General features: G+C 42.3%; 1 protein-coding gene across 2 annotated transcripts in view; it reads left to right on the top strand.

The window, feature by feature from the left end:
- Positions 1-1404: 1404 nt before the first annotated feature.
- The window catches only part of si:dkey-40c11.2 (drebrin-like protein B), a 50993-nt gene continuing 32551 nt past the window's right edge, over positions 1405-19846 (top strand). Inside the window, exon 1 of one of the 2 annotated variants that reach the window (XM_041900308.2) lies at positions 1405-1864. In XM_041900308.2, coding sequence (XP_041756242.2) covers positions 1779-1864 — 86 coding nt within the window. In that variant the 5' untranslated portion in view covers positions 1405-1778. The remainder of the gene's footprint in view (positions 1865-19846) is intronic. The other variant, XM_041900309.2, reaches the window with a different exon arrangement.

The raw sequence follows: 19846 nt of genomic DNA, 5'->3' as shown, positions 1-19846 counted from the left end.
TTATTTTTTTTTCACTTCACCAATTTGGACTATTTTGTGTATGTCCATTACATGAAATCCAATAAAAAATAAATTTAAATTACAGGTTGTAATGCAACAAAATAGGAAAAACGCCAAGGGGGATGAATACTTTTGCAAGGTACTGTACATAGTGACCAATAACAACCATCTAGACACACAATCAAGAGATCTGAGAGAGGATGTTGCCTTTCGGATACTCACCTCAACACAGTCACCCACATTGAGTTTGTTCAGGCTATTTCAGGCCAAACAACCAACAGCCAACAGCAACTCCTACTGAGACAATTTAGAGAGAGAAAGAGTTTCAGTAAAATGAATGCCCTCCCCCAACCAGCCCCCCTCTAAATCTCACCTCCCCCCTCCCCCCACTAAAAGCCCCATCCAACAACAGCTGCCTGCCACTGCAGCCGAGCTGAGGAAGTGCCAGAGTCGTCTGAAATGAAGCATAACAGCACAACAAATCATGTCCAGCCAGGAGCCCCGGCCAGGGCAGAGAGAAGCCCCTAATGACAGGAAGTTGTACAAATAATAGAGGCTTGGGGATATGGGGATGTGGGGGAAGTTGCACTACATGCAGTTCAGTGGAGGCTGGTGGGAGGAGATATAGGAGGACGGGTTCATTGTAATGGCTGGAATGGAATAAATGGAATGGTATCAAACACATCAAACATGTGGAAACCACCTTTGACTCTATTCCATTTATATCATTCCAGCCATTACAATGAGCCCGTCCTGTCATAGCTCCTCCCACCAGCCTCCACTGATGCAGTTAGAGAGTGTCGTGTCAGATTAAGGCGATTGGACGTAAATGAGGAAGATGGAGAAAGCATAGTTCCTCCTTATTCTTTTGAAAGTAGTGGTTATGGTTAGTATTTTATATGCCAGACAGACACTGAGTCTGTGTGAGTCTGATGAGCAGATATTAAATGGGGCTTTGGTCTGTCCGAATCACTGAAGATTTAAGGGGAAACTCTGGAATGACACACCAGAAACAAAGATTCTATCAAATGATAAGTCTGGACTGAATGATAACAAAATGACCATCCAAAAAATGCTGAGAAATGTTCCTAAACGCTATGCATACCCCCTCCCCTGACCTGCACTCAAATCCCAGAGAACTGAATCTGAAAATGTGTGTTTAAAGTGTGTGTGTGTGTGTGTGTGTGTGTGTGTCACAGGAGGCTGCTGATGGGAGGACAGCTCATAATAATGTCCTGAATGGTGCAAATGGAATGGCATCAAACACCTGGAAACCATGTGTTTGAGGTATTTGATACCATTCCACTGATTCCGCTCCAGCTATTACCATGAGCCCGTCCTCCCCAAATAAGGTGCCACCAGCCTCCTGTGGTGTGTGTGTGTTTCCCCAAAACGTTCTTGAAGAGACTTTGAGGTACGTTTGCTCTGTTGGTGGGTGTGCCAGGGTGTGGCTTGAAGCAATGGTTGACGTATTTAAGGGCTAGAGGTGCATTTTGAAGCCACAACTTGTCGTTCACCAGGCTACAGCACCGTTTCCCTTCAAATTAACGTTCTATTACGTTTTTATGTACTGAACGCAGCCCTGCATAGCCTGCTGGCGGACCTTCTTCTCCACTTGGTACTTCCACTACTTTGCATGAGATAAGCCTACTAATCGTTCCTTGGCTGTGAATGCGCGTCAGTGTTTCAGTGTGGCCGTTTATGCTGGTAAATTTCTAGTGCAATTGGCGAAGTGAAGAAATCTTCGGAAGTGGATTGTGGAAAACTTCACCATCACTATGCGAGCGATTAACCTCGATACCTACAGCCTGTCACTGCTTACGGCCAAAGAGGATATTCTCAACCCCCGCTCATCAACCAACTGGTAAATCTCATTATTTCCTGTGCCTGAAGTGCCTGAATGTCTTTGCAAGTTCTATTTAGTGAGCATTGCTCTTTTCTGAATTGCATGTCACTTTTAACTGTCATAAGAACGTTTCTAAATACTATTTGGAGGGTTTATAAATAGCCTACCCCGTTTCATTCAGCCCTGCGTGTTTTTGCGTTTACAAGAAGAGAGGGTGTTGTGTAATTCAAGTTTGATTTAATTTAGGTTCCAGGAGTGCAAAGGTTATGGAGATGGTCAAAGGACAACAGAAAACGGTGCTGTAGGTGTGTCTATAGGCTATGTAAAGTGGCAGACTGGCAGTTATAGTCGGGGCAATTCAGGTGGCACAGTTAGTGTAGGTAGCCTACAGTGTGCCCTTACCGACCAACACAGGAGGACAGACAGGTGGTATGGGGCATTCGTTCGTGTGCCAAACTGTTCAGTAGTGTACGGACCCCGTGTAGCTCAGTTGGTAGAGCATGGCGCTTGCAACGCCAGGGTTCTGGGTTCGATTCCCACGGGGGGCCAGTATGAAAATGTATGCACTCACTAACTGTAAGTCGCTCTGGATAAGAGCGTCTGCTAAATGAGTAAAATGTAAAAAATGATTGCAGCCAGCAATTCGAGGCGTTCCTGCATGTGGGCATTCCTGCATCTGCAGGAACGCCCACCCCTCTAGCATCCCATTGGTTCCTGCATGAATGGCCCCCCTCGAGCATCCCATTGGTTCCTTCATGCATGCCATCTTCATGCTTGTGACACTTTCCATATTCTGGAATTTCCCTGATTGTTGATGCCATTAAAATGTGGGTAAAAAGGGAGTTTTTCAGGGGCGAAGTACACTGTTTACCGAAGTCCCAGCTAGCTAGCTACCGGTGTCGCCCCTGCCTACCGCCTGCTATCGGAGTCCCAGCTAGCACACAGTGTCCTTCACTCCCGCCTGCCGAATTGCGGGCCATAAGGTGTGGTTCCTGATTTAATTAAGGTCATGTATAAAAATGCTCAGTTGCGCATTATTTTGGCTACCATGGCTAGAAAAAGAGATCTCAGTGACTTGGAAAGAGGGGTCTCAAAGGAGCATAGGGGGTTTAAAGTGTGTGTTTGTGTCATTCACTAGATCTCAACCCAATTGAACACTTATGGGAGATTCTGGAGCGGTGCCTGAGACAGCGTTTTCTACCACCATCAACAAAACACCAATGATGGAATTTCTCGTGGAAGAATGATGTCGCATCCCTCTAATATAATTCTAGACACTTGTAGAATCTATTCCAAGGCTCATTGAACTGTTTTGACGGCTCGTGGTGGCCCAATGCACTATGAAGACACTTTATGTTGGTGTTTCCTTTATTTTTTGCCTATTTAGTTCCCCTCATGAATTCCTTTGGTAATATTTGTCAACTGCAAATCCACTTTGAAGGACCAACTTCAATGTCTTTGAACCCTGTGCTGAGAGCTCAAAGAGACACACATCTAGGACCCCTTCAATTATGCTCAATTAGTGGCCTGTTCTTCTGCCAAACTTCTGAATGTGTGTGTTCTATCTGGGTTCTGTTGACGTGATACCACACGGTTAGAGATAATAAAGATATGTCGCCATGGTGATGTCATAACTTGTGTGGTCCGTTTTGTGGTTAACCACCCATCTATCAACCATCCAAGGTTATGTAGCCTTGTTGCTGTACTTTACAACAAACTGTTATAGGTCCTATGTTGTTAGTGTCATATGAAGACGTTGATAATCAATGAATGCATAATAACTGCTCTATTGATTAAGAAACCTCTTAAAACTAACTAAAATGTTATCCATATTACTCTCTGGACAGTCTCAGCCGAGAATATTCTAAAATATTTAAATAAAAAAAGTATCCCTCCAACAAAGAGTAGCCAGACAGAGAAACGTGCAGGAGCATGGAAGTGAACCTGACACTCAGCTTGGTGTTTTCTCATCTCATCGTGTCAAGACTTGGCAGCTCCGTCGTTATGGTGACTTATCCATCCTATCCAAACAATGTTCTCTCGCTCGCTCGCTCTCTCTCTCTCGCGCTCTCTCTCTCTCTCTCTCTCCTCGCGCTCTCTCTCTCGCTCTCTCTCTCTCTCTCTCTCTCTGTCTCTCTCTCTCACACACACACACACACACACACACACACACACACACACACACACACACACATAGCACACAAGAGAGGAAACATACTCTAAAAGGCTGAATAACATTCTCCGCAAACTGTCTGGCTGGACTGAATTGTGAAGGGGGCGTTGCAATGACATCATAATTCATGTGTGAGAGAGAGAGACAGAGTAGGGGGTAGACTAGAGGACCGTGAGTTGGGGAGAGGGTTGTTTTATAGCCTGTCCTCCCACGCCCACTGTGTTGGTCTTGAGATCCCACTTGGTTATCTAATGACCCTGTGAATGGGAAACAGCCCCTGTGAGGTAAGGCCCCTGGGAATAGGGGTGCTGCCTATTCAACAACACAGCTCCAGAGGTCTCTCCTAGTCCCCTTTAACGACTGCAGACTTTAGACTGTTTCACACACAGCCTCCAAACTGGTGTGTGTCAGTGTTTGTTTCTGTTTCTGTGTCTGGAGCAGTAGTCAGAATGACATCAACATACGCCCTACTGCGCTAACTTTGCAAACCAGACATTTACTGTATGTCCAAAGACACACGTGTTTATGTACAAGGCTGCAAATGGAAATTGTTGAAGTAAGCTGTCACACGTACACTATATTATCTCTCACACTGTGTTCTGCTTTGTAACCTTACAGGTAACTTTCATATAAGTACGGCTACGGATTATTTTAGCTACAGTACACTGAGGGCTGAAAGATCCCCCTTTCTCACTTTTCATGATTCCATAAAATAACTCAGTCAGTAGCTGTGCTCCTAACAGTGGTCAAAGGCAGACACAGTCATTTACTGTCCGTCCAACAGGTTTAACGTTTAACTTTTTTTTGGTGTACTTTGTCAGGCAGGCAACATGCATAGGCAGCAGTGTTTTACGCCTCCCACATAGACTGAGTATTGTTGTACCAATCCAGTAAACCATATGAAAACAGAGAGGAATATAAGCAGTGAAGCTCTACAAATGTTTAATCAAACTGAAAGTTTAGAGCTCTTGCTCTGCACATTATCGCATAGGATTCATTTTGAGCTCAATAGGAGTGTGACTCCTATTCATCATCAGTGTTGGGTGTGGACTGTATCTAACCATCTGTGGGCCCTGGTGACTTGGAACCCTGTCAAGCACACCTTGTTCTTCCCACTGCTCTTGGCAGACTCTGTGTTGACTGTGGGTGGGGGAGCATTTTCACAATTAGTTCTGACTCATTGCAACGATTTGACCACTGCAGATTTGGACGGTGATAAGGCACACATTCGATTCCTTCCCAAACGTCCCAAAATAACATTGTTGATTTTTTTGTGAAAGTGTGTGGAAATGTGATGGTGTTTTCAAAAAAAGAAGTGAAATGTTCCATTCCAAAGTAAAGATGAGATATGTTTGTGAGAAGTTGCAGTGATTTGTTGGAATTTGTATTATATTGTGTTAAAAGGGTCACAGCCAGTCCAAGGACGATGGTGCGATCTGTAAACTGTGGTGTATTCTATCATTAGTTGTCTTTGGTGTTCTCACACACAGCGTGACACACTCACTCACACACTCCCTGTTTCAAGGAAGATGTTGAAATGACGTCTTGTTAGCAACAGGCAAGGACAACTCCTTAATGATCTGACAATTTCACACACTTTGACTCTCAGAATGGAAGAACAAGAAATGCCACGGGCCTCAGTCACCAAAAGTCTAGGTAGTAGGGAGAGACCTCATAATTCAGTCTTTGGCTATATAGTAGTATTAAGGACCTAATAGTTGAATTAAATGCTTGAATTAACAAGTCCTCTACCTTTGGGAACCCTCCAGTTCTCACTTCTCTTCCATCTTTTTTTACTGCCATTTATTTCCCTACGATGTTGCTAAACCTGTTTGAATTAAAACTGTATTAAACGGTGTATCCCCATCCGGTGGATTAGAGGGTATGGGAATCTAATGCTATAATGCAGTTGATCTAAGCCATTAAACAACCCACTGAGTCCCCCTCCCCCCTCCCTTTTCTGTCCTATCTGTCACAGTAAGGCCTTTGATGTTGTGTGAGAGGGCTCCCCTGTTGATCTGAAATGACTTTAGTGGTTCTATCCCAGTCCCAGTCCACCCCAGGTGTATGGGTTCTATCCCAGTCCCAGTCCACCCCAGGTGTATGGGTTCTATCCCAGTCCCAGTCCACCCCAGGTGTATGGATTTGGGAGGCCTGCTATCGATTCCACAGGCTCATCTCCTTTAGGGTGCCTGTGTCTAAGGCTACCTGGTAGAGGACTCGCACCTGTGACTGGGAGAGTGTGTGTGTGTGTGTGTGTGTGTGTGTGTGTGTGTATGTGTCATTGGCAAACCAAGGTGTGTGCTCTTATGCAGTGTGTGATTATGACACTGGTCACGGTCAAACATGCCTGAACCTAAACGATCGCTATCTATCTGGCTGCTATTTACAGTTAGGCAATTCCACTGTAACGGAATTACGCTTTGACTCAGTTAATTTTTTCACTTTAAAATGTATGCCAAACAAAAACAATTGATTTCAAAGTTTAACAAACAATGCAACAAGGACTACATTTAAAACTAGAGATCCTGGTTCGAATCCAGGCTCTGTCGTAGCCGGCTGCGACCGGGAGACCCATGGGGCGGCGCACAATTGGCCCAGCGTCGTCCAGGGTAGGGGAGGGAATGGCCGGCAGGGATGTAGCTCAGTTGGTAGAGCATGGCGTTTGCAACGCCAGGGTTGTGGGTTCGATTCCCACGGGGGGCCAGTATGAAAAAAAAATATATATATATATATAATGTATGCACTCACTAACTGTAAGTCGCTCTGGATAAGAGCGTCTGCTAAATGACTAAAATGTAAATTAAACAATTTCCACTGGAAAATGTACAAAAACGAATTTAGTGGAAGAACTGTGCAGATGCAAACTTCGGTGACGGAATTACGGTAAAATCTCTCTCAGGTTTTTATGCGACCACGTTTTTCGAAAAACTCTTAAATATCAGCTCCGAATTAAGATTCAGAGATATCTACAGAAAGAATGGGGTGTCAGCTATGACATGGCACCTTGTGTTTTGAAAAAACATATTTTGGTTATTAAACTACAGTAAGTTAAGTGGATTTACACCCGGTAACGGAATTACATCATGGGTCCCTGATCTGTACTACACTGAAATACATAATATAAATGTTGTTCTTCTCATGTTTCACAAGCTTTGACATCACAGCGCAGCAGAGCACAGTAGAGTACAGTCCAGTATAATACAGCACAGCATATTACAACAGAGTACAATATACTCTACTTTTCTTTACTGTATTGTAGTGTACTGTACTACTATATTGTATTGGACAATACTCTGCTGTGCTCTACTCACTGTACAAAGTACTGTACTCAGTAGTTTACTATATTGTACTGTATTGCACAGCGCTCTACTCACTGTACTGTACTCAGTACTGTCCTGTACTCTACTGTGCTACTCACAGTACTGTACTGTGCTATCCAAACTTGTGAAACATATGTTGATGATAGGTTCAGATTTGGTCCAGTCATTCTGTGGACGTTAACATCAAGGCCAGGGTGGACTGACCAAATTTCAACTAATTTTCAACGTCCATGGACGTTTGGTGTCGGTCGGTGGTCAATGGATGAAGATGCAGGTTACAGTAAATGGAAAGAGGGGGCTCATGGGTAGGTGTCAGTAAGAGCTGGGAGTGGTGACATTAACTGGAGAGAGGAAGGGAGAGAGGAAGGGGTGGTCCAGACTCAGACTGTTTTAACACTCTTGGTTTGACCACCAGATGACAGAAAGAGAAAGAAAACAGTTATGAGCTGAACATAACAGCATGCCAGTGGAAGGGAGGACAGTAGCAGGTGACCCAACTGTGGTTTGTGACTATTATGATTTCCCATTGTAGCCAAATCAGTTGCAGTAATTCCGTTATTGATTTTTTGGTAATTCCGTTACCAATTTGGTAACAGAATTACGAGTTTGAATCACTTAATTCATCAACAAAAATGATATCAGTAAAAACACTATAACTAATTGGTAGGTCTACCATTACTTGTTACTTCTGTGAACTTTCATTATCCTTCCTTTTCATGAGGGAGAGAAATTAGAAAATATCTTAAAGATATGTGGGTTTTTGGTAACAGAATTACAAGGCACAAGGCAATATTTCTTAAACTTACAGAAGGTAAACGATTTCTCCAAAACTAAATATAAGTGTTAATATTAGTTGGCATGGGTCTTTAGGTCAACATTATTGTGTTTTGATGTATTTCTGATAACTTTAAAGACTTTTTCTAGTAGATGTTTTGTAAGATCTCTTTTCCATCTGTTTATCCAGAACTCAAAGCCTTTACTTATGCCAGATTTTTAAGATGGAAAATGGTTGAAAAATGTATCTGACTTCATTTCCCAAAAATATAGACTCTTAGCTTTCATTTCACATCCAATTTGATATGCTCTTATGAACTTCACATGTTGGTGCTCATGGGTCATTTTCAATGGAAATGCCCAGTTATACCAGTGTCTGAGTTACTTAGAGCTTAGTGTCATTGCTGCTTATCACACACACACACCTCACACACACACACACACACACACACACACCGTATCCAGGGAGTTTATCTCTAGCTGTGTTTATTCACAGTTACACACCAGATTCCCACGTTGGGATGGATCCTGGAGATAAGATTGAACCCATCTACAGTTGAAGTCGGAAGTTTACATACACTTAGGTTGGAGTCATTAAAACTCGTTTTTCAACCACTCCACAAATTTCTTGTTAACAAACTATAGTTTTGGCAAGTTGGTTAGGACATCTACTTTGTGCATGACACAAGTACTTTTTCCAACAATTGTTTACAGACAGATTATTTCACTTATAATTCACTGTATCACAATTCCAGTGGGTCAGAAGTTTACATACACTAAGTTGACTGTGCCTTTTAAACAGCTTGGAAAATTCCAGAAAATGATGTCATGGCTTTAGAAACTTCTGATAGGCTAATTGACATCATTTGAGTCAATTGGAGGTGTACCTGTGGATGTATTTCAAGGCCTACCTTCAAACTCAGTGCCTCTTTGCTTGACATCATGGGAAAATCAAAAGAAATCAGCCAAGACCTCAGACATTTTGTTGTAGACCTCCACAAGTCTGGTTCATCCTTGGGAGCAATTTCCAAACGCCTGAAGGTACCACGTTCATCTGTACAAACAATAGTACACAAGTATAAACACCATGGGACCACGCAGCCGTCATACCGCTCAGGAAGGAGACACGTTCTGTCTCCTAGAGATGAACGTACTTTGGTGCGAAAAGTGCAAATCAATCCCAGAACAACAGCAAATGACCTTATGAAGATGCTGGAGGAAACAGGTACAAATGTATCTATATCCACAGTAAAACTAGTCCTATATCGATATAACCTGAAAGGCCGCGCAGCAAGGAAGAAACCACTGCTCCAAAACCGCCATAAAAAAGCCAGACTACAGTTTGCAACTTCACATTGGGACAAAGATCGTACTTTTTGGAGAAATGTCCTCCGGTCTGATGAAACAAAAATAGAACTGTTTGGCCATAATGACCATCGTTATGTTTGGAGGAAAAAGGGGGTGCTTGCAAGCCGAAGAACACCATCCCAACCGTGAAGCACGGGGGTGGCAGCATCATGCTGTGGGGGTGCTTTTCTGCAGGAGGGACTGGTGCACTTCACAAAATAGATGGCATCATGAGGAAGGAAAATGATGTGGATATATTGAAGCAACATCTCAAGACATCAGTCAGGAAGTTAAAGCTTGGTCGCAAATGGGTCTTCCAAAGGGACAATGACCCCAAGCATACTTCCAAAGTTGTGGCAAAATGGCTTAAGGACAACAAAGTCAAGGTATTGGAGTGGCCATCACAAAGCCCTGACCTCAATCCTATAGAAAATGTGTGGGCAGAACTGAAAAAGCGTGTGCGAGCAAGGAGGCCTACAAACCTGACTCAGTTACACCAGCTCTGTCAGGAGGAATGGGCCAAAATTCACCCAACTTATTGTGGGAAGCTTGTGGAAGGCTACCTGAAACGTTTGACCCAAGTTAAATAATTTAAAGGCAATGCTACAAAATACTAATTGAGTGTATGTGAACTTCTGACCCACTGGGAATGTGATGAAATAAATAAAAGCTGAAATAAATCATTCTCTCTACTATTATTCTGACATTTCACATTCTTAAAATAAAGTGGTGATCCTAATTTTTACTAGGATTAAATGTCAGGAATTGTGAAAAACTGAGTTTAAATGTATTTGGCTAAGGTGTATGTAAACTTCCGACTTCAACTGTATATATAAACCTCACAGTTTGTCTCAAAGGCCAGTACTCATGGACAGGTGTCCAGACCTTATTCCTTGTTTAGTTAGTTATGATTCCACTCATCAGAAGTGGGGGATTATGTCTTTCTTCACAGTACCGTATGTATGTATGTATGTATGGATGGATGTATGGATGTATGGATGTATGGATGTATGGATGTATGGATGTAGGGTGGATGAGAGGCTAGAGGGAATGGGGGCTTGCTCAATAGACATTCAGAAAGAGATGGGGATCTCATACAGCCGTATGCATGAGCTGCTCTGCCCTCTACTTTCCAAGGGGATGCCCTAGCACGCTGGCATCCAGATATGTGGGTGGCAGGTTGATGCTGTAGAGGGTTGCTGTTTAAGTCAGCTTTGAAACTGAAGGGATGTTCATCTTTAAGCAACTGCCTACTGCTCTCTTAAACGCTGTTTATGTGTATGGGGTTATTGTGAAGGGTAATTTCAGGTCTGGCACGATGAGACATGACTCTTATACAACCTGTGTGTGTGTGTGTGTGTGTGTTTTTTATTGTGTGTGTGACTCATACTAACACATTTATCCTTCAAACCAATTGACCGTAATCCAGCTTTCCTCTACAAAGTGTTTCCAATGGATCTACAATCCCTTTGTAACAGGGTGATGTTGAGCACAACAAAACATTATTGTTTTCTAGTGATCCTAGATAAAGCGATTTGGACTCTCAAATGGAAACTGAGCCTCTTGTCTTTTTGGAGCGACTCAATAGTACTATACAAATACTATGCAAATAGAACTGAATGGAATTTAGTTGAATTGCCCCGATCCTACCCACTGTCCCGCAGTGCAATGACAGGCAGCTGTCGAAAGCAGCTGTGTGTCTCTCCAAACATAGGCTGATCTAGAGTCAGTGTGAGACGTGTGTCAGGGCCCGGCCCTCCCGTCTAAGCTAGACCGAGCATGACATCACTGTCCATATGATGTAGTCAACATGTACAGTGCCTTCAGAAAGTATTCATACCCCTTGATTTATTTCACATTTTGTTGTGTTACAGCCTGAATTAAAAATTGATTAAATTGGGGGGGGGGTCAATACTTTGTAGAAGCACCTTTAGCAGCGATTACAGCTGTTAGTCTTTTGGGGTAAGTCTCTAAGAGCTTTCCACACCTGGATTGTGCAACATTTGGCCATTATTATTTTCATAATTCTTCAAGCTCTGTCAAATTGGTTGTTGATCATTGCTAGACAACCACTTTCAGGCCGTGCCATAGATTTTCAAGTAGATTTAAGTCAAAACTCTAACTTGACCACTCAGGAACATTCACTGTCTTCTTGGTAAGCAACTCCAGTGTAGATTTGGCCTTGTGTTTTAGGTTATTGTCCTGCTGGAAGTAGAATTCATCTCCCAGTGTTTGTTGGAAAGCTGACTGAACCAGGTTTTCCTCTAGGATGTTGCCTATGCTTAGCTCCATTCCATTTATTTTTTGTCCTAAAAAACTACCCAGTCCTTAACAATTACAAGCATACCCATAACATGATGCAGCTACCGCTATGCTTGAAAATATGGAGAGTGGCACTCAGTAATGTGTTATAATGGATTTGCCCCAAACATAACACTTTGTATTTAGGACAGAAAATTAATTGCTTTGTCAAATTTTTTGCATTATTACTTTAGTGCCTTGTTGCAAACAGGATGCATGTTTTGGAATATTTGTATTCTGTACAGGCTTCCTTCTTTTCACTCTTTCAATTAGGTTAGTATTGTGGAGTTACTACAATGTTGTTGATCCATCCTCAGTTTTCTCCTATCACAGCCATTAAACTCTGCAACTGTTTTAAAGTCACCATTGGCCTCCTGGTGAAATCACTGAGCGGTTTCTTTCCTCTCCGGCAACTGAGTTAGGAAGGACGCCTGTATCTTTGTAGTGACTGGGTGTATTGATACACCATCCAAAGTGTAATTAATAACTTCACCATGCTCAAAGGGATATTAAATGTCTGCTTCCTATTTTTTTTACCCATCTATCAATGGGTGCCCTTCTTTCCTAGGCATTGGAAAACCTCCCTGGTCTTTGTGGTTGAATCTGTGTTTGAAATTCACTGCTCGACTGAGGGATATTACAGATAATTGTACAGTTGAAGTCGGAAGTTTACATACACCTTATCCAAATACATTTAAACTCAGTTTTTCACAATTCCTGACATTTAATCCTAGTAAAAATTCCCTGTTTTAGGTCAGTTAGGATCACCACTTTATTTTAAGAATGTGAAATGTCAGAATAATAGTAGCGAGAATGATTTATTTCAGCTTTTATTTCTTTCATCACATTCCCAGTGGGTCAGAAGTTTACATACACTCAATTAGTATTTGGTAGCATTGCCTTTAAATTGTTTAACTTGGGTCAAACGTTTCGGGTAGCCTTCCACAAGCTTCCAACAATAAGTTGGGTGAATTTTGGCCCATTCGTCCTGACAGAGCTGGTGTAACTGAGTCAGGTTTGTAGGTCTCCTGTCACGCCCTGACCTTTAATGCCTGTTGTTTCTTGTTAGTTTGGTCAGGGTGTGAATGTTGATCGTTTCTAGAATGTGTATTTCTATGTTGGCCGGGTGTGGTTCCCAATCAGAGGCAGCTGTCGATCGTTGTCTCTGATTGGGGATCATACTTAGGTAGCCATGTTGCCTACCTGTTTTGTGGGATCTTGTTTCTCTGTGTTTGGCTTGTTTGATGTTGGCCTTTAGAACTTCACGTTACGTTGCTTTTGTTTTGTTCAGTGTTTATTCAATAAACAAACATGTACGCATACCACGCTGCACCTTTGTCCAATCCTGTACTCAACGAACGTGACACCTCCTTGCTCGCACACACTTTTTCAGTTCTGCCCACAAATGTTCTATAGTATTGAGGTCAGGGCTTTGTGATGGCCACTCCAATACCTTGACTTTATTGTCCTTAAGCCATTTTGCCACAACTTTGGAAGTATGCTTGGGGTCATTGTCCATTTGGAAGACCCATTTGCGACCAAGCTTTAACTTCCTGACTGATGTCTTGAGATGTTGCTTCAATATATCCATATAATTTTCCTTCCTCATGATGCCATCTATTTTGTGAAGTGTACCAGTCCCTCCTGCAGCAAAGCACCCCCACAGCACGATGCTGCCACCCCCGTGCTTCACGGTTGGGATGGTGTTCTTCGGCTTGCAAGCCGCCCCTTTTTTCCTCCAAACATAACGATGGTCATTATGGCCAAACAGTTCTATTTTTGTTTCATCAGACCAGAGGACATTTCTCCAAAAAGTACGATCTTTGTCCCCATGTGCAGTTGCAAACCGTAGTCTGGCTTTTTTATGGCGGTTTTGGAGCAGTGGCTTCTTCCTTGCTAAGCGGCCTTTCAGGTTATGTCGATATAGGACTCGTTTTACTGTGGATAGAGATACTTTTGTACCTGTTTCCTCCAGCATCTTCACAAGGTCCTACACAATTTTATTTCTGAGGTCTTGGCTGATTTCTTTTGATTTTCCCATGATGTCAAGCAAAGAGGCACTGAGTTTTGAAGGTAGGCCTTGAAATACATCCACAGGTACACCTCCAATTGACTCAAATGATGTAAATTAGCCTATCAGAAGCTTCTAAAGCCATGACATCATTTTCTGGAATTTTCCAAGTTGTTTAAGGGCACAGTCAACTTGGTGTATGTAAACTTCTGACCCACTGGAATTGTGATACAGTCTGTAAACAATTGTTGGAAAAATTACTTGTGTCATGCGCAAAGTAGATGTCCTAATCGACATGCCAAAACTATAGTTTGTTAACAAGAAATTTGTGGAGCGGTTGAAAAATGAGTTTTAATGACTGCAACCTAAGTGTATGTAAACTTCCGACTTCAACTGTATGTATGGGGTACAGAGATGAGGTAGTCATTCAAAAATCATGTTAAACACTATTATTGCACACAGAGTAAGTCCATGCAACTTATTATGTGACTTGTTAAGCACATTTTTACTCCTTATTAAGGCTTGCCATTAACAAAGGGGTTGAAAACTTATTGACTCAAGACATTTCAGGTTTTCATTTTTAATGAATTTGTAAAACTATCGAAAAACATAATTCCACTTTGACATTATAGGATATTGTGTGTAGGCCAGTTACAAAAAATCTAAATTTTATCCATTTTAAATACAGGCTGTAACACAACCAAATGTGGAAAAGTCAAGGGGTCTGAATACTTTCTGAAGGCACTGTACATGGACACGCATGCTTGTACACACACACACACACACACACACACACATGGCCTCCATCCACTTCTCTTGTGGGACTGGAAACACTGTATTCTGCCATAAAGCAACTATGTGCAGTTCCACTGTGCTGCTAGGCAATTCCACAATAACGGAATTACGCTTTGACTCTCACATTTTTCACTTTAAAATGTATGCCAAACAAAAACCATTGATTTCAAAGTTTAACAAACCATACAGCTCTATGCACAAGGACTACTTTGAACAATTTACACAGAACATTTCACAGAAACACATTTACTGGAAGAACTGTGCAGATGCTAAGTTTGTTACAGAATTCTTGTAAAATCTCCCTCAGGTTTTTATGCCACCACATTTTCCCAAAACTCTGTTAAATATCTGCTCCGATTTAAGATTGAAAGATGTCTGCAAAAAGACTGGAGTGTCAGCTATGACATGACTTCTTGAGTTTGAAGAAAGATCTATTGGTTATTGAACTACAGTAGGTGAAGTGGATTTACACCCAGTAACAAAATTGTGGCAAACAGAATTACGTCACAGATTCCTGATCTGTACAATAGAGAAATGCATAATTATGAATATCATTCTCTTCATGGTGATGTATCCTGAATACTGTAGGTACACAAAGGTAAAAATATGCAATATCCTTATTTTGCATATTTGGGTATTATTCTACACACTGGCTATTATTCTAATGAGCTCCGCCCCCAAATAAGACCAAATCTGAACCAATCATAGACATCTATGTTTCACAAGTTTGGACATTACAGTACAAGCACAGAAGAGTACAGTAAAGTAGATATGTTCAGTAGAGTACAGTAAAGTAGATCTGTTCAGTAGAGTAGAGTAAAGTAGATCTGTTCAGTAGAGTACAGTAAAGTAGATCTGTTCAGTAGAGTACAGTAAAGTAGATCTGTTCAGTAGAGTACAGTAAAGTAGATCTGTTCAGTATAGTACAGTAAAGTAGATCTGTTCAGTAGAGTACAGTAAAGTAGATCTGTTCAGTAGAGTACAGTAAAGTAGATCTGTTCAGTATAGTACAGTAAAGTAGATCTGTTCAGTAGAGTACAGTAAAGTAGATCTGTTCAGTAGAGTAGAGTAAAGTAGATCAGTTCAGTAGAGTAGAGTACATTATACTGTACTCTACTCTAGTGTGCTCTACTGTGCAGTTCTGTCACTAATTAGTAATGAACGCCCTTCACCTGCTTGTCTAGGTCTTAAACCAAAAACCCGCAGACACTCAGCCCTCCGTGGAATGAGTTTGACACCCCTGCACTACAGCAATGTCAGGTACAGGGGTGTCAAACTCATTCCATGGAGGGCCTAGTGTCTGCGTATTTTTGGTTTTTCCTATCAATTAAGACCTAGACAACAAGGTGAGGGGAGTTATTTACTCATTAGTGACCTTAATTCATCAATCAAGATACAAGGAGGAGCAAAAACCTGCAGACACTCAGCACTCCGTTGAATGAGTTTGACACGTGGGTTAGAACAACGAGGAAGCAGTATTTTTGATTAAAGGTTTTTAATGAAGAGCCACTCTCTCGCACGCATGCAACACCACTCTGAGTCTGACGTGACTGACAAGAATTGTGTCTGAGAATGATTGTGGTTCTGAAAAGAAGATAAATAAACTTAGGCTGTAGTACTGATAAGCATGACATGCAATTACAAGCTAGCATAGACAGCACTGTAGAGTAAGACCTATAGCATAACATGGACTAAACAGGTTCAATAAGCTAGGGGACTTGTACATAAGCAATGCAGCAATGTAGAAATGTCTACAGAATATAACCAGCATAGCATGAGCGATTTATACACAGATAACAGAAAATAGCCTAGCACCACGAAAGAGAAATGCTAACAAACGGCTAATTGCTAATAGGCATGCTAAATACCGATGCATTCTGAATGACAAACGCTAATGCTAGCGGGAGCATGAGCTAGCTAACAAGCTCAACATAAATGGTAATTACAAACAACAATAGGGCTCCGAATACAACAAGACATCTTAAGGAACTTACTTTTAGACGCACAATAAAACATCAGAACAGCAAATTTGTTGTGACCACAGGAGAAAGAGTAGTAGGAGGGAAAACATGAAATGCTGTCAGGATGGTGAAAGCATGTTTTCTGACTGAAAGCATCTTTCTGACATCTGCCCTGCTCGTGCTGGGGTCCTACACTGAACGTCCCGGGAATACTGATTGCTGATAGGCTAATATAATACTGACTGGCATGACCTTGACCAATAAGAACTGAAGGAAAGTTGGGGTCTTATGAATAGGAGGCTGAGGTGCTTAACAAGAAAGCACTAGATAGCTGACTGAAGTCTTTTTCTCTTGGCTTTCATTTGACACCCAATTTGACATGCTCCTATGAACTTTTTTTTTTTTTTTTTAACTTTTTTTAGTCATTTAGCAGACGCTCTTATCCAGAGCGACTTACAGTTAGTGAGTGCATACATTTTTTTAAATTATAATTTTTTCCATACTGGCCCCCTGTGGGAATTGAACCCACAACCCTGGCGTTACAAACGCCATGCTCTACCAACTGAGCTACATCCCTGCCGGCCATTCCCTCCCCTACCCTGGATGACGCTGGGCCAATTGTGCGCCGCCCCATGGGTCTCCCGGTCGCGGCCGGCTACGACAGAGCCTGGATTCGAACCAGGATCTCTAGTGGCACAGCTAGTACTGCGATGCAGTGCCTTAGACCACTGCGCCACTCGGGAGGCGACTTCACGTGTTGGTGCTCATGGGTCCTTTTAGATGGAAATGCTCTGCTGCTGGGGCTAAGACTCAGTGTGGAAATGATGCTCGTACAGTCAAGCCTCAGCCAGAGCTCTGGAAAAGGGTAGTTTTCTGGAGATATTTCAGCTGCTCTGACTCAAATCAACAGGATTCCATTCCAGATATGATCTGAAAAGTTGATCACCACTGCTAACTCGAATCCTACTTTTGATAGCCAGTTGCTGTATGAGGCAGCACACACCTCCCTTTAGTGTTTTGTGTCAGTGAGTTATCCCACATTACATAACATTGTTTGACACATGATGAGCCAGAGTGAAGACTTTGACAGGAATGACGTGAGGGGTTCTAACTGAGACGAGGTGTGCTGAAACTTGGAGGGTCTCCGTCTTGTAATTCGTAGTGTTTGCTTGACTGGAGTGTTCTTTGTGCTCGTACCAAACCAGAGCTAGCACCATTTGACAGCAATTCATCTCTCCACAATGTTTGACTGATAATGGCTATGATGTTCAATAATTATAGTGTAATGAAATCATCAGGCACGCTCCTCTACTTCACCCTCTCCCTTTCTCTCTATCTCTCTCTTCACTTCTCTCAGCTCAGAGCAGTCTGACAGTGTTTAGTAGCGTCAGAGCTGAGTATGCTAACATGCTAAGTGATTTAGCGCTGTAGTGGTAACAAAACAGACAGTGATACCATAACAGTTTGAGGGCTAGCTAGCTGTGTGTTTCTGTGGTAGCCTTGGCTTCACAATGGGATGCTAAGTTTGTATTTTCTGTCTTATTTGTTCTTAGTGGGGGCTTGAGTGCTGTTGTCGTGGCAGCCCTGCTGGAAGGGCCAAGGTTGTTGTTTGTTTAGTTGAGTGAGTGAGTAGAAGGGAACAGATGAGAAGAGAGGGAGTGTGGGACATGGAGATGGGAGAGATGAAGAGGGGAGGATGGGAATGAAGTGCAGAGATGAGAGAGGAACGCAGAGGGAAAGAGAAGAAAAGGCATTGTAGAAAGAAATGTGGAGAGGACAGTGTTGATAGTAGAGGCAGAAGAGAGACGGGAGAAAGAAGAAGAGTGTGGGACGTTGGAGATGAGGAGAGTGATAGATGCTCAGCAGTCTCTGCTCACACTGACTGGTCTGAGGCCAAACCACACGACTAACAACATTGGACACTTAATAGAACACAAAGCCTTCACTATCTCATCCTGGAATATCCAAGGCCTGAGGTCATCTGCCTTTGGCCTAAAGAGAAGGAACCTGGACTTCACCAAATAAATCAGAAATACAGACATTGTTATCCTACAAGAAACATGTATAGAGGAGATGGACCCACTGGTTGCCCTCTAGTTTACAGAGAGCTGGTAGTCCCATCCACCAAATTACCAGGTGTGAAACAGAGAAGAAAAAACCTAGACAACAAGGTGGGTCTGCTTTTTTTATATAGAGCAGACTTAACTCACTCTATTAAATTAATCAAAACAGGAACATTTTACATTTGGCTAGAAATTCAAAAGGAAATTGTCCTCCTGAAAAATGTCCTCCTGTGTGCTACCTATATCCCCCCACTAGAATCCCCTAACTTTAATGAAAACAGCTTCTCCATCCTGGAGGGGGAAATCAATCATTTCCAGGCCCAGGGACATGTACTAGTCTGTGGCGACCTAAATGCCAGAACTGGACAAGAACCTGACACCCTCAGCATACAGGGGGACAAACACCTACCTGGAAGTGACACCATTCCCTCCCCCATGTGCCCCCCTAGGCACAACTACGACAACATAACGAACAAAAACGGGTCACAACTCCTGCAGCTCTGTCGCACGCTGGGTATGTACATAGTCAATGGTAGGCTTCAAGGGGACTCCTACGGTAGGTACACCTATAGCTCATCTCTTGGCAGTAGTACTGTAGACTACTTTATCACTGACCACAACCCAGAGTCTCTCAGAGCGTTCACAGTCAGCCCACTGACACCCCTATCACATCACAGCAAAATCAGTCTACTTGAACAGAGCAATATAATAATAAATATAATATGCCATTTAGCAGACGCTTTTATCCAAAGCGACTTACAGTCATGTGTGCATACATTTTTACGTATGGGTGGTCCCGGGGATCGAACCCACTACCCTGGCGTTACAAGCGCCATGCTCTACCAATTGAGCAACAGAGGACCACAATACTCAATCATGAGGCATCAAAGCCAAAGGAATTGAATAATATGAAGAAATGCTATAGATGGAAGAAAGTAGTGTGGATAGACAACAAATTCAATCCCTTTTAGACAACTTCCTGGACAAAACGTTTCACTGTAATAGTGAAGGTGTATTATAAACTTGGCAGTAGAAAACCTAGACAGTATATTTGACCTCAGCTTCCCTATCAAATCTAAAAAATCTCTAACAGAAAACTGAAGAAAATTAACAACAGTGACAAATGGTTTGATGAAGAATGCAAAAACCTAAGAAAGAAATTGAGAAACCTATCCAACCAAAAACATAGAGACCCAGAAAACCTGAGCCTACGCCTTCACTATGGTGAATCACTAAAACAATACAGAAATAC

This window comes from Coregonus clupeaformis, chromosome 16, assembly GCF_020615455.1.
Source record: "Coregonus clupeaformis isolate EN_2021a chromosome 16, ASM2061545v1, whole genome shotgun sequence".
NCBI classification, from domain to species: domain Eukaryota; kingdom Metazoa; phylum Chordata; class Actinopteri; order Salmoniformes; family Salmonidae; genus Coregonus; species Coregonus clupeaformis.
This window is presented reverse-complemented; position numbering and strand designations above follow the sequence as displayed.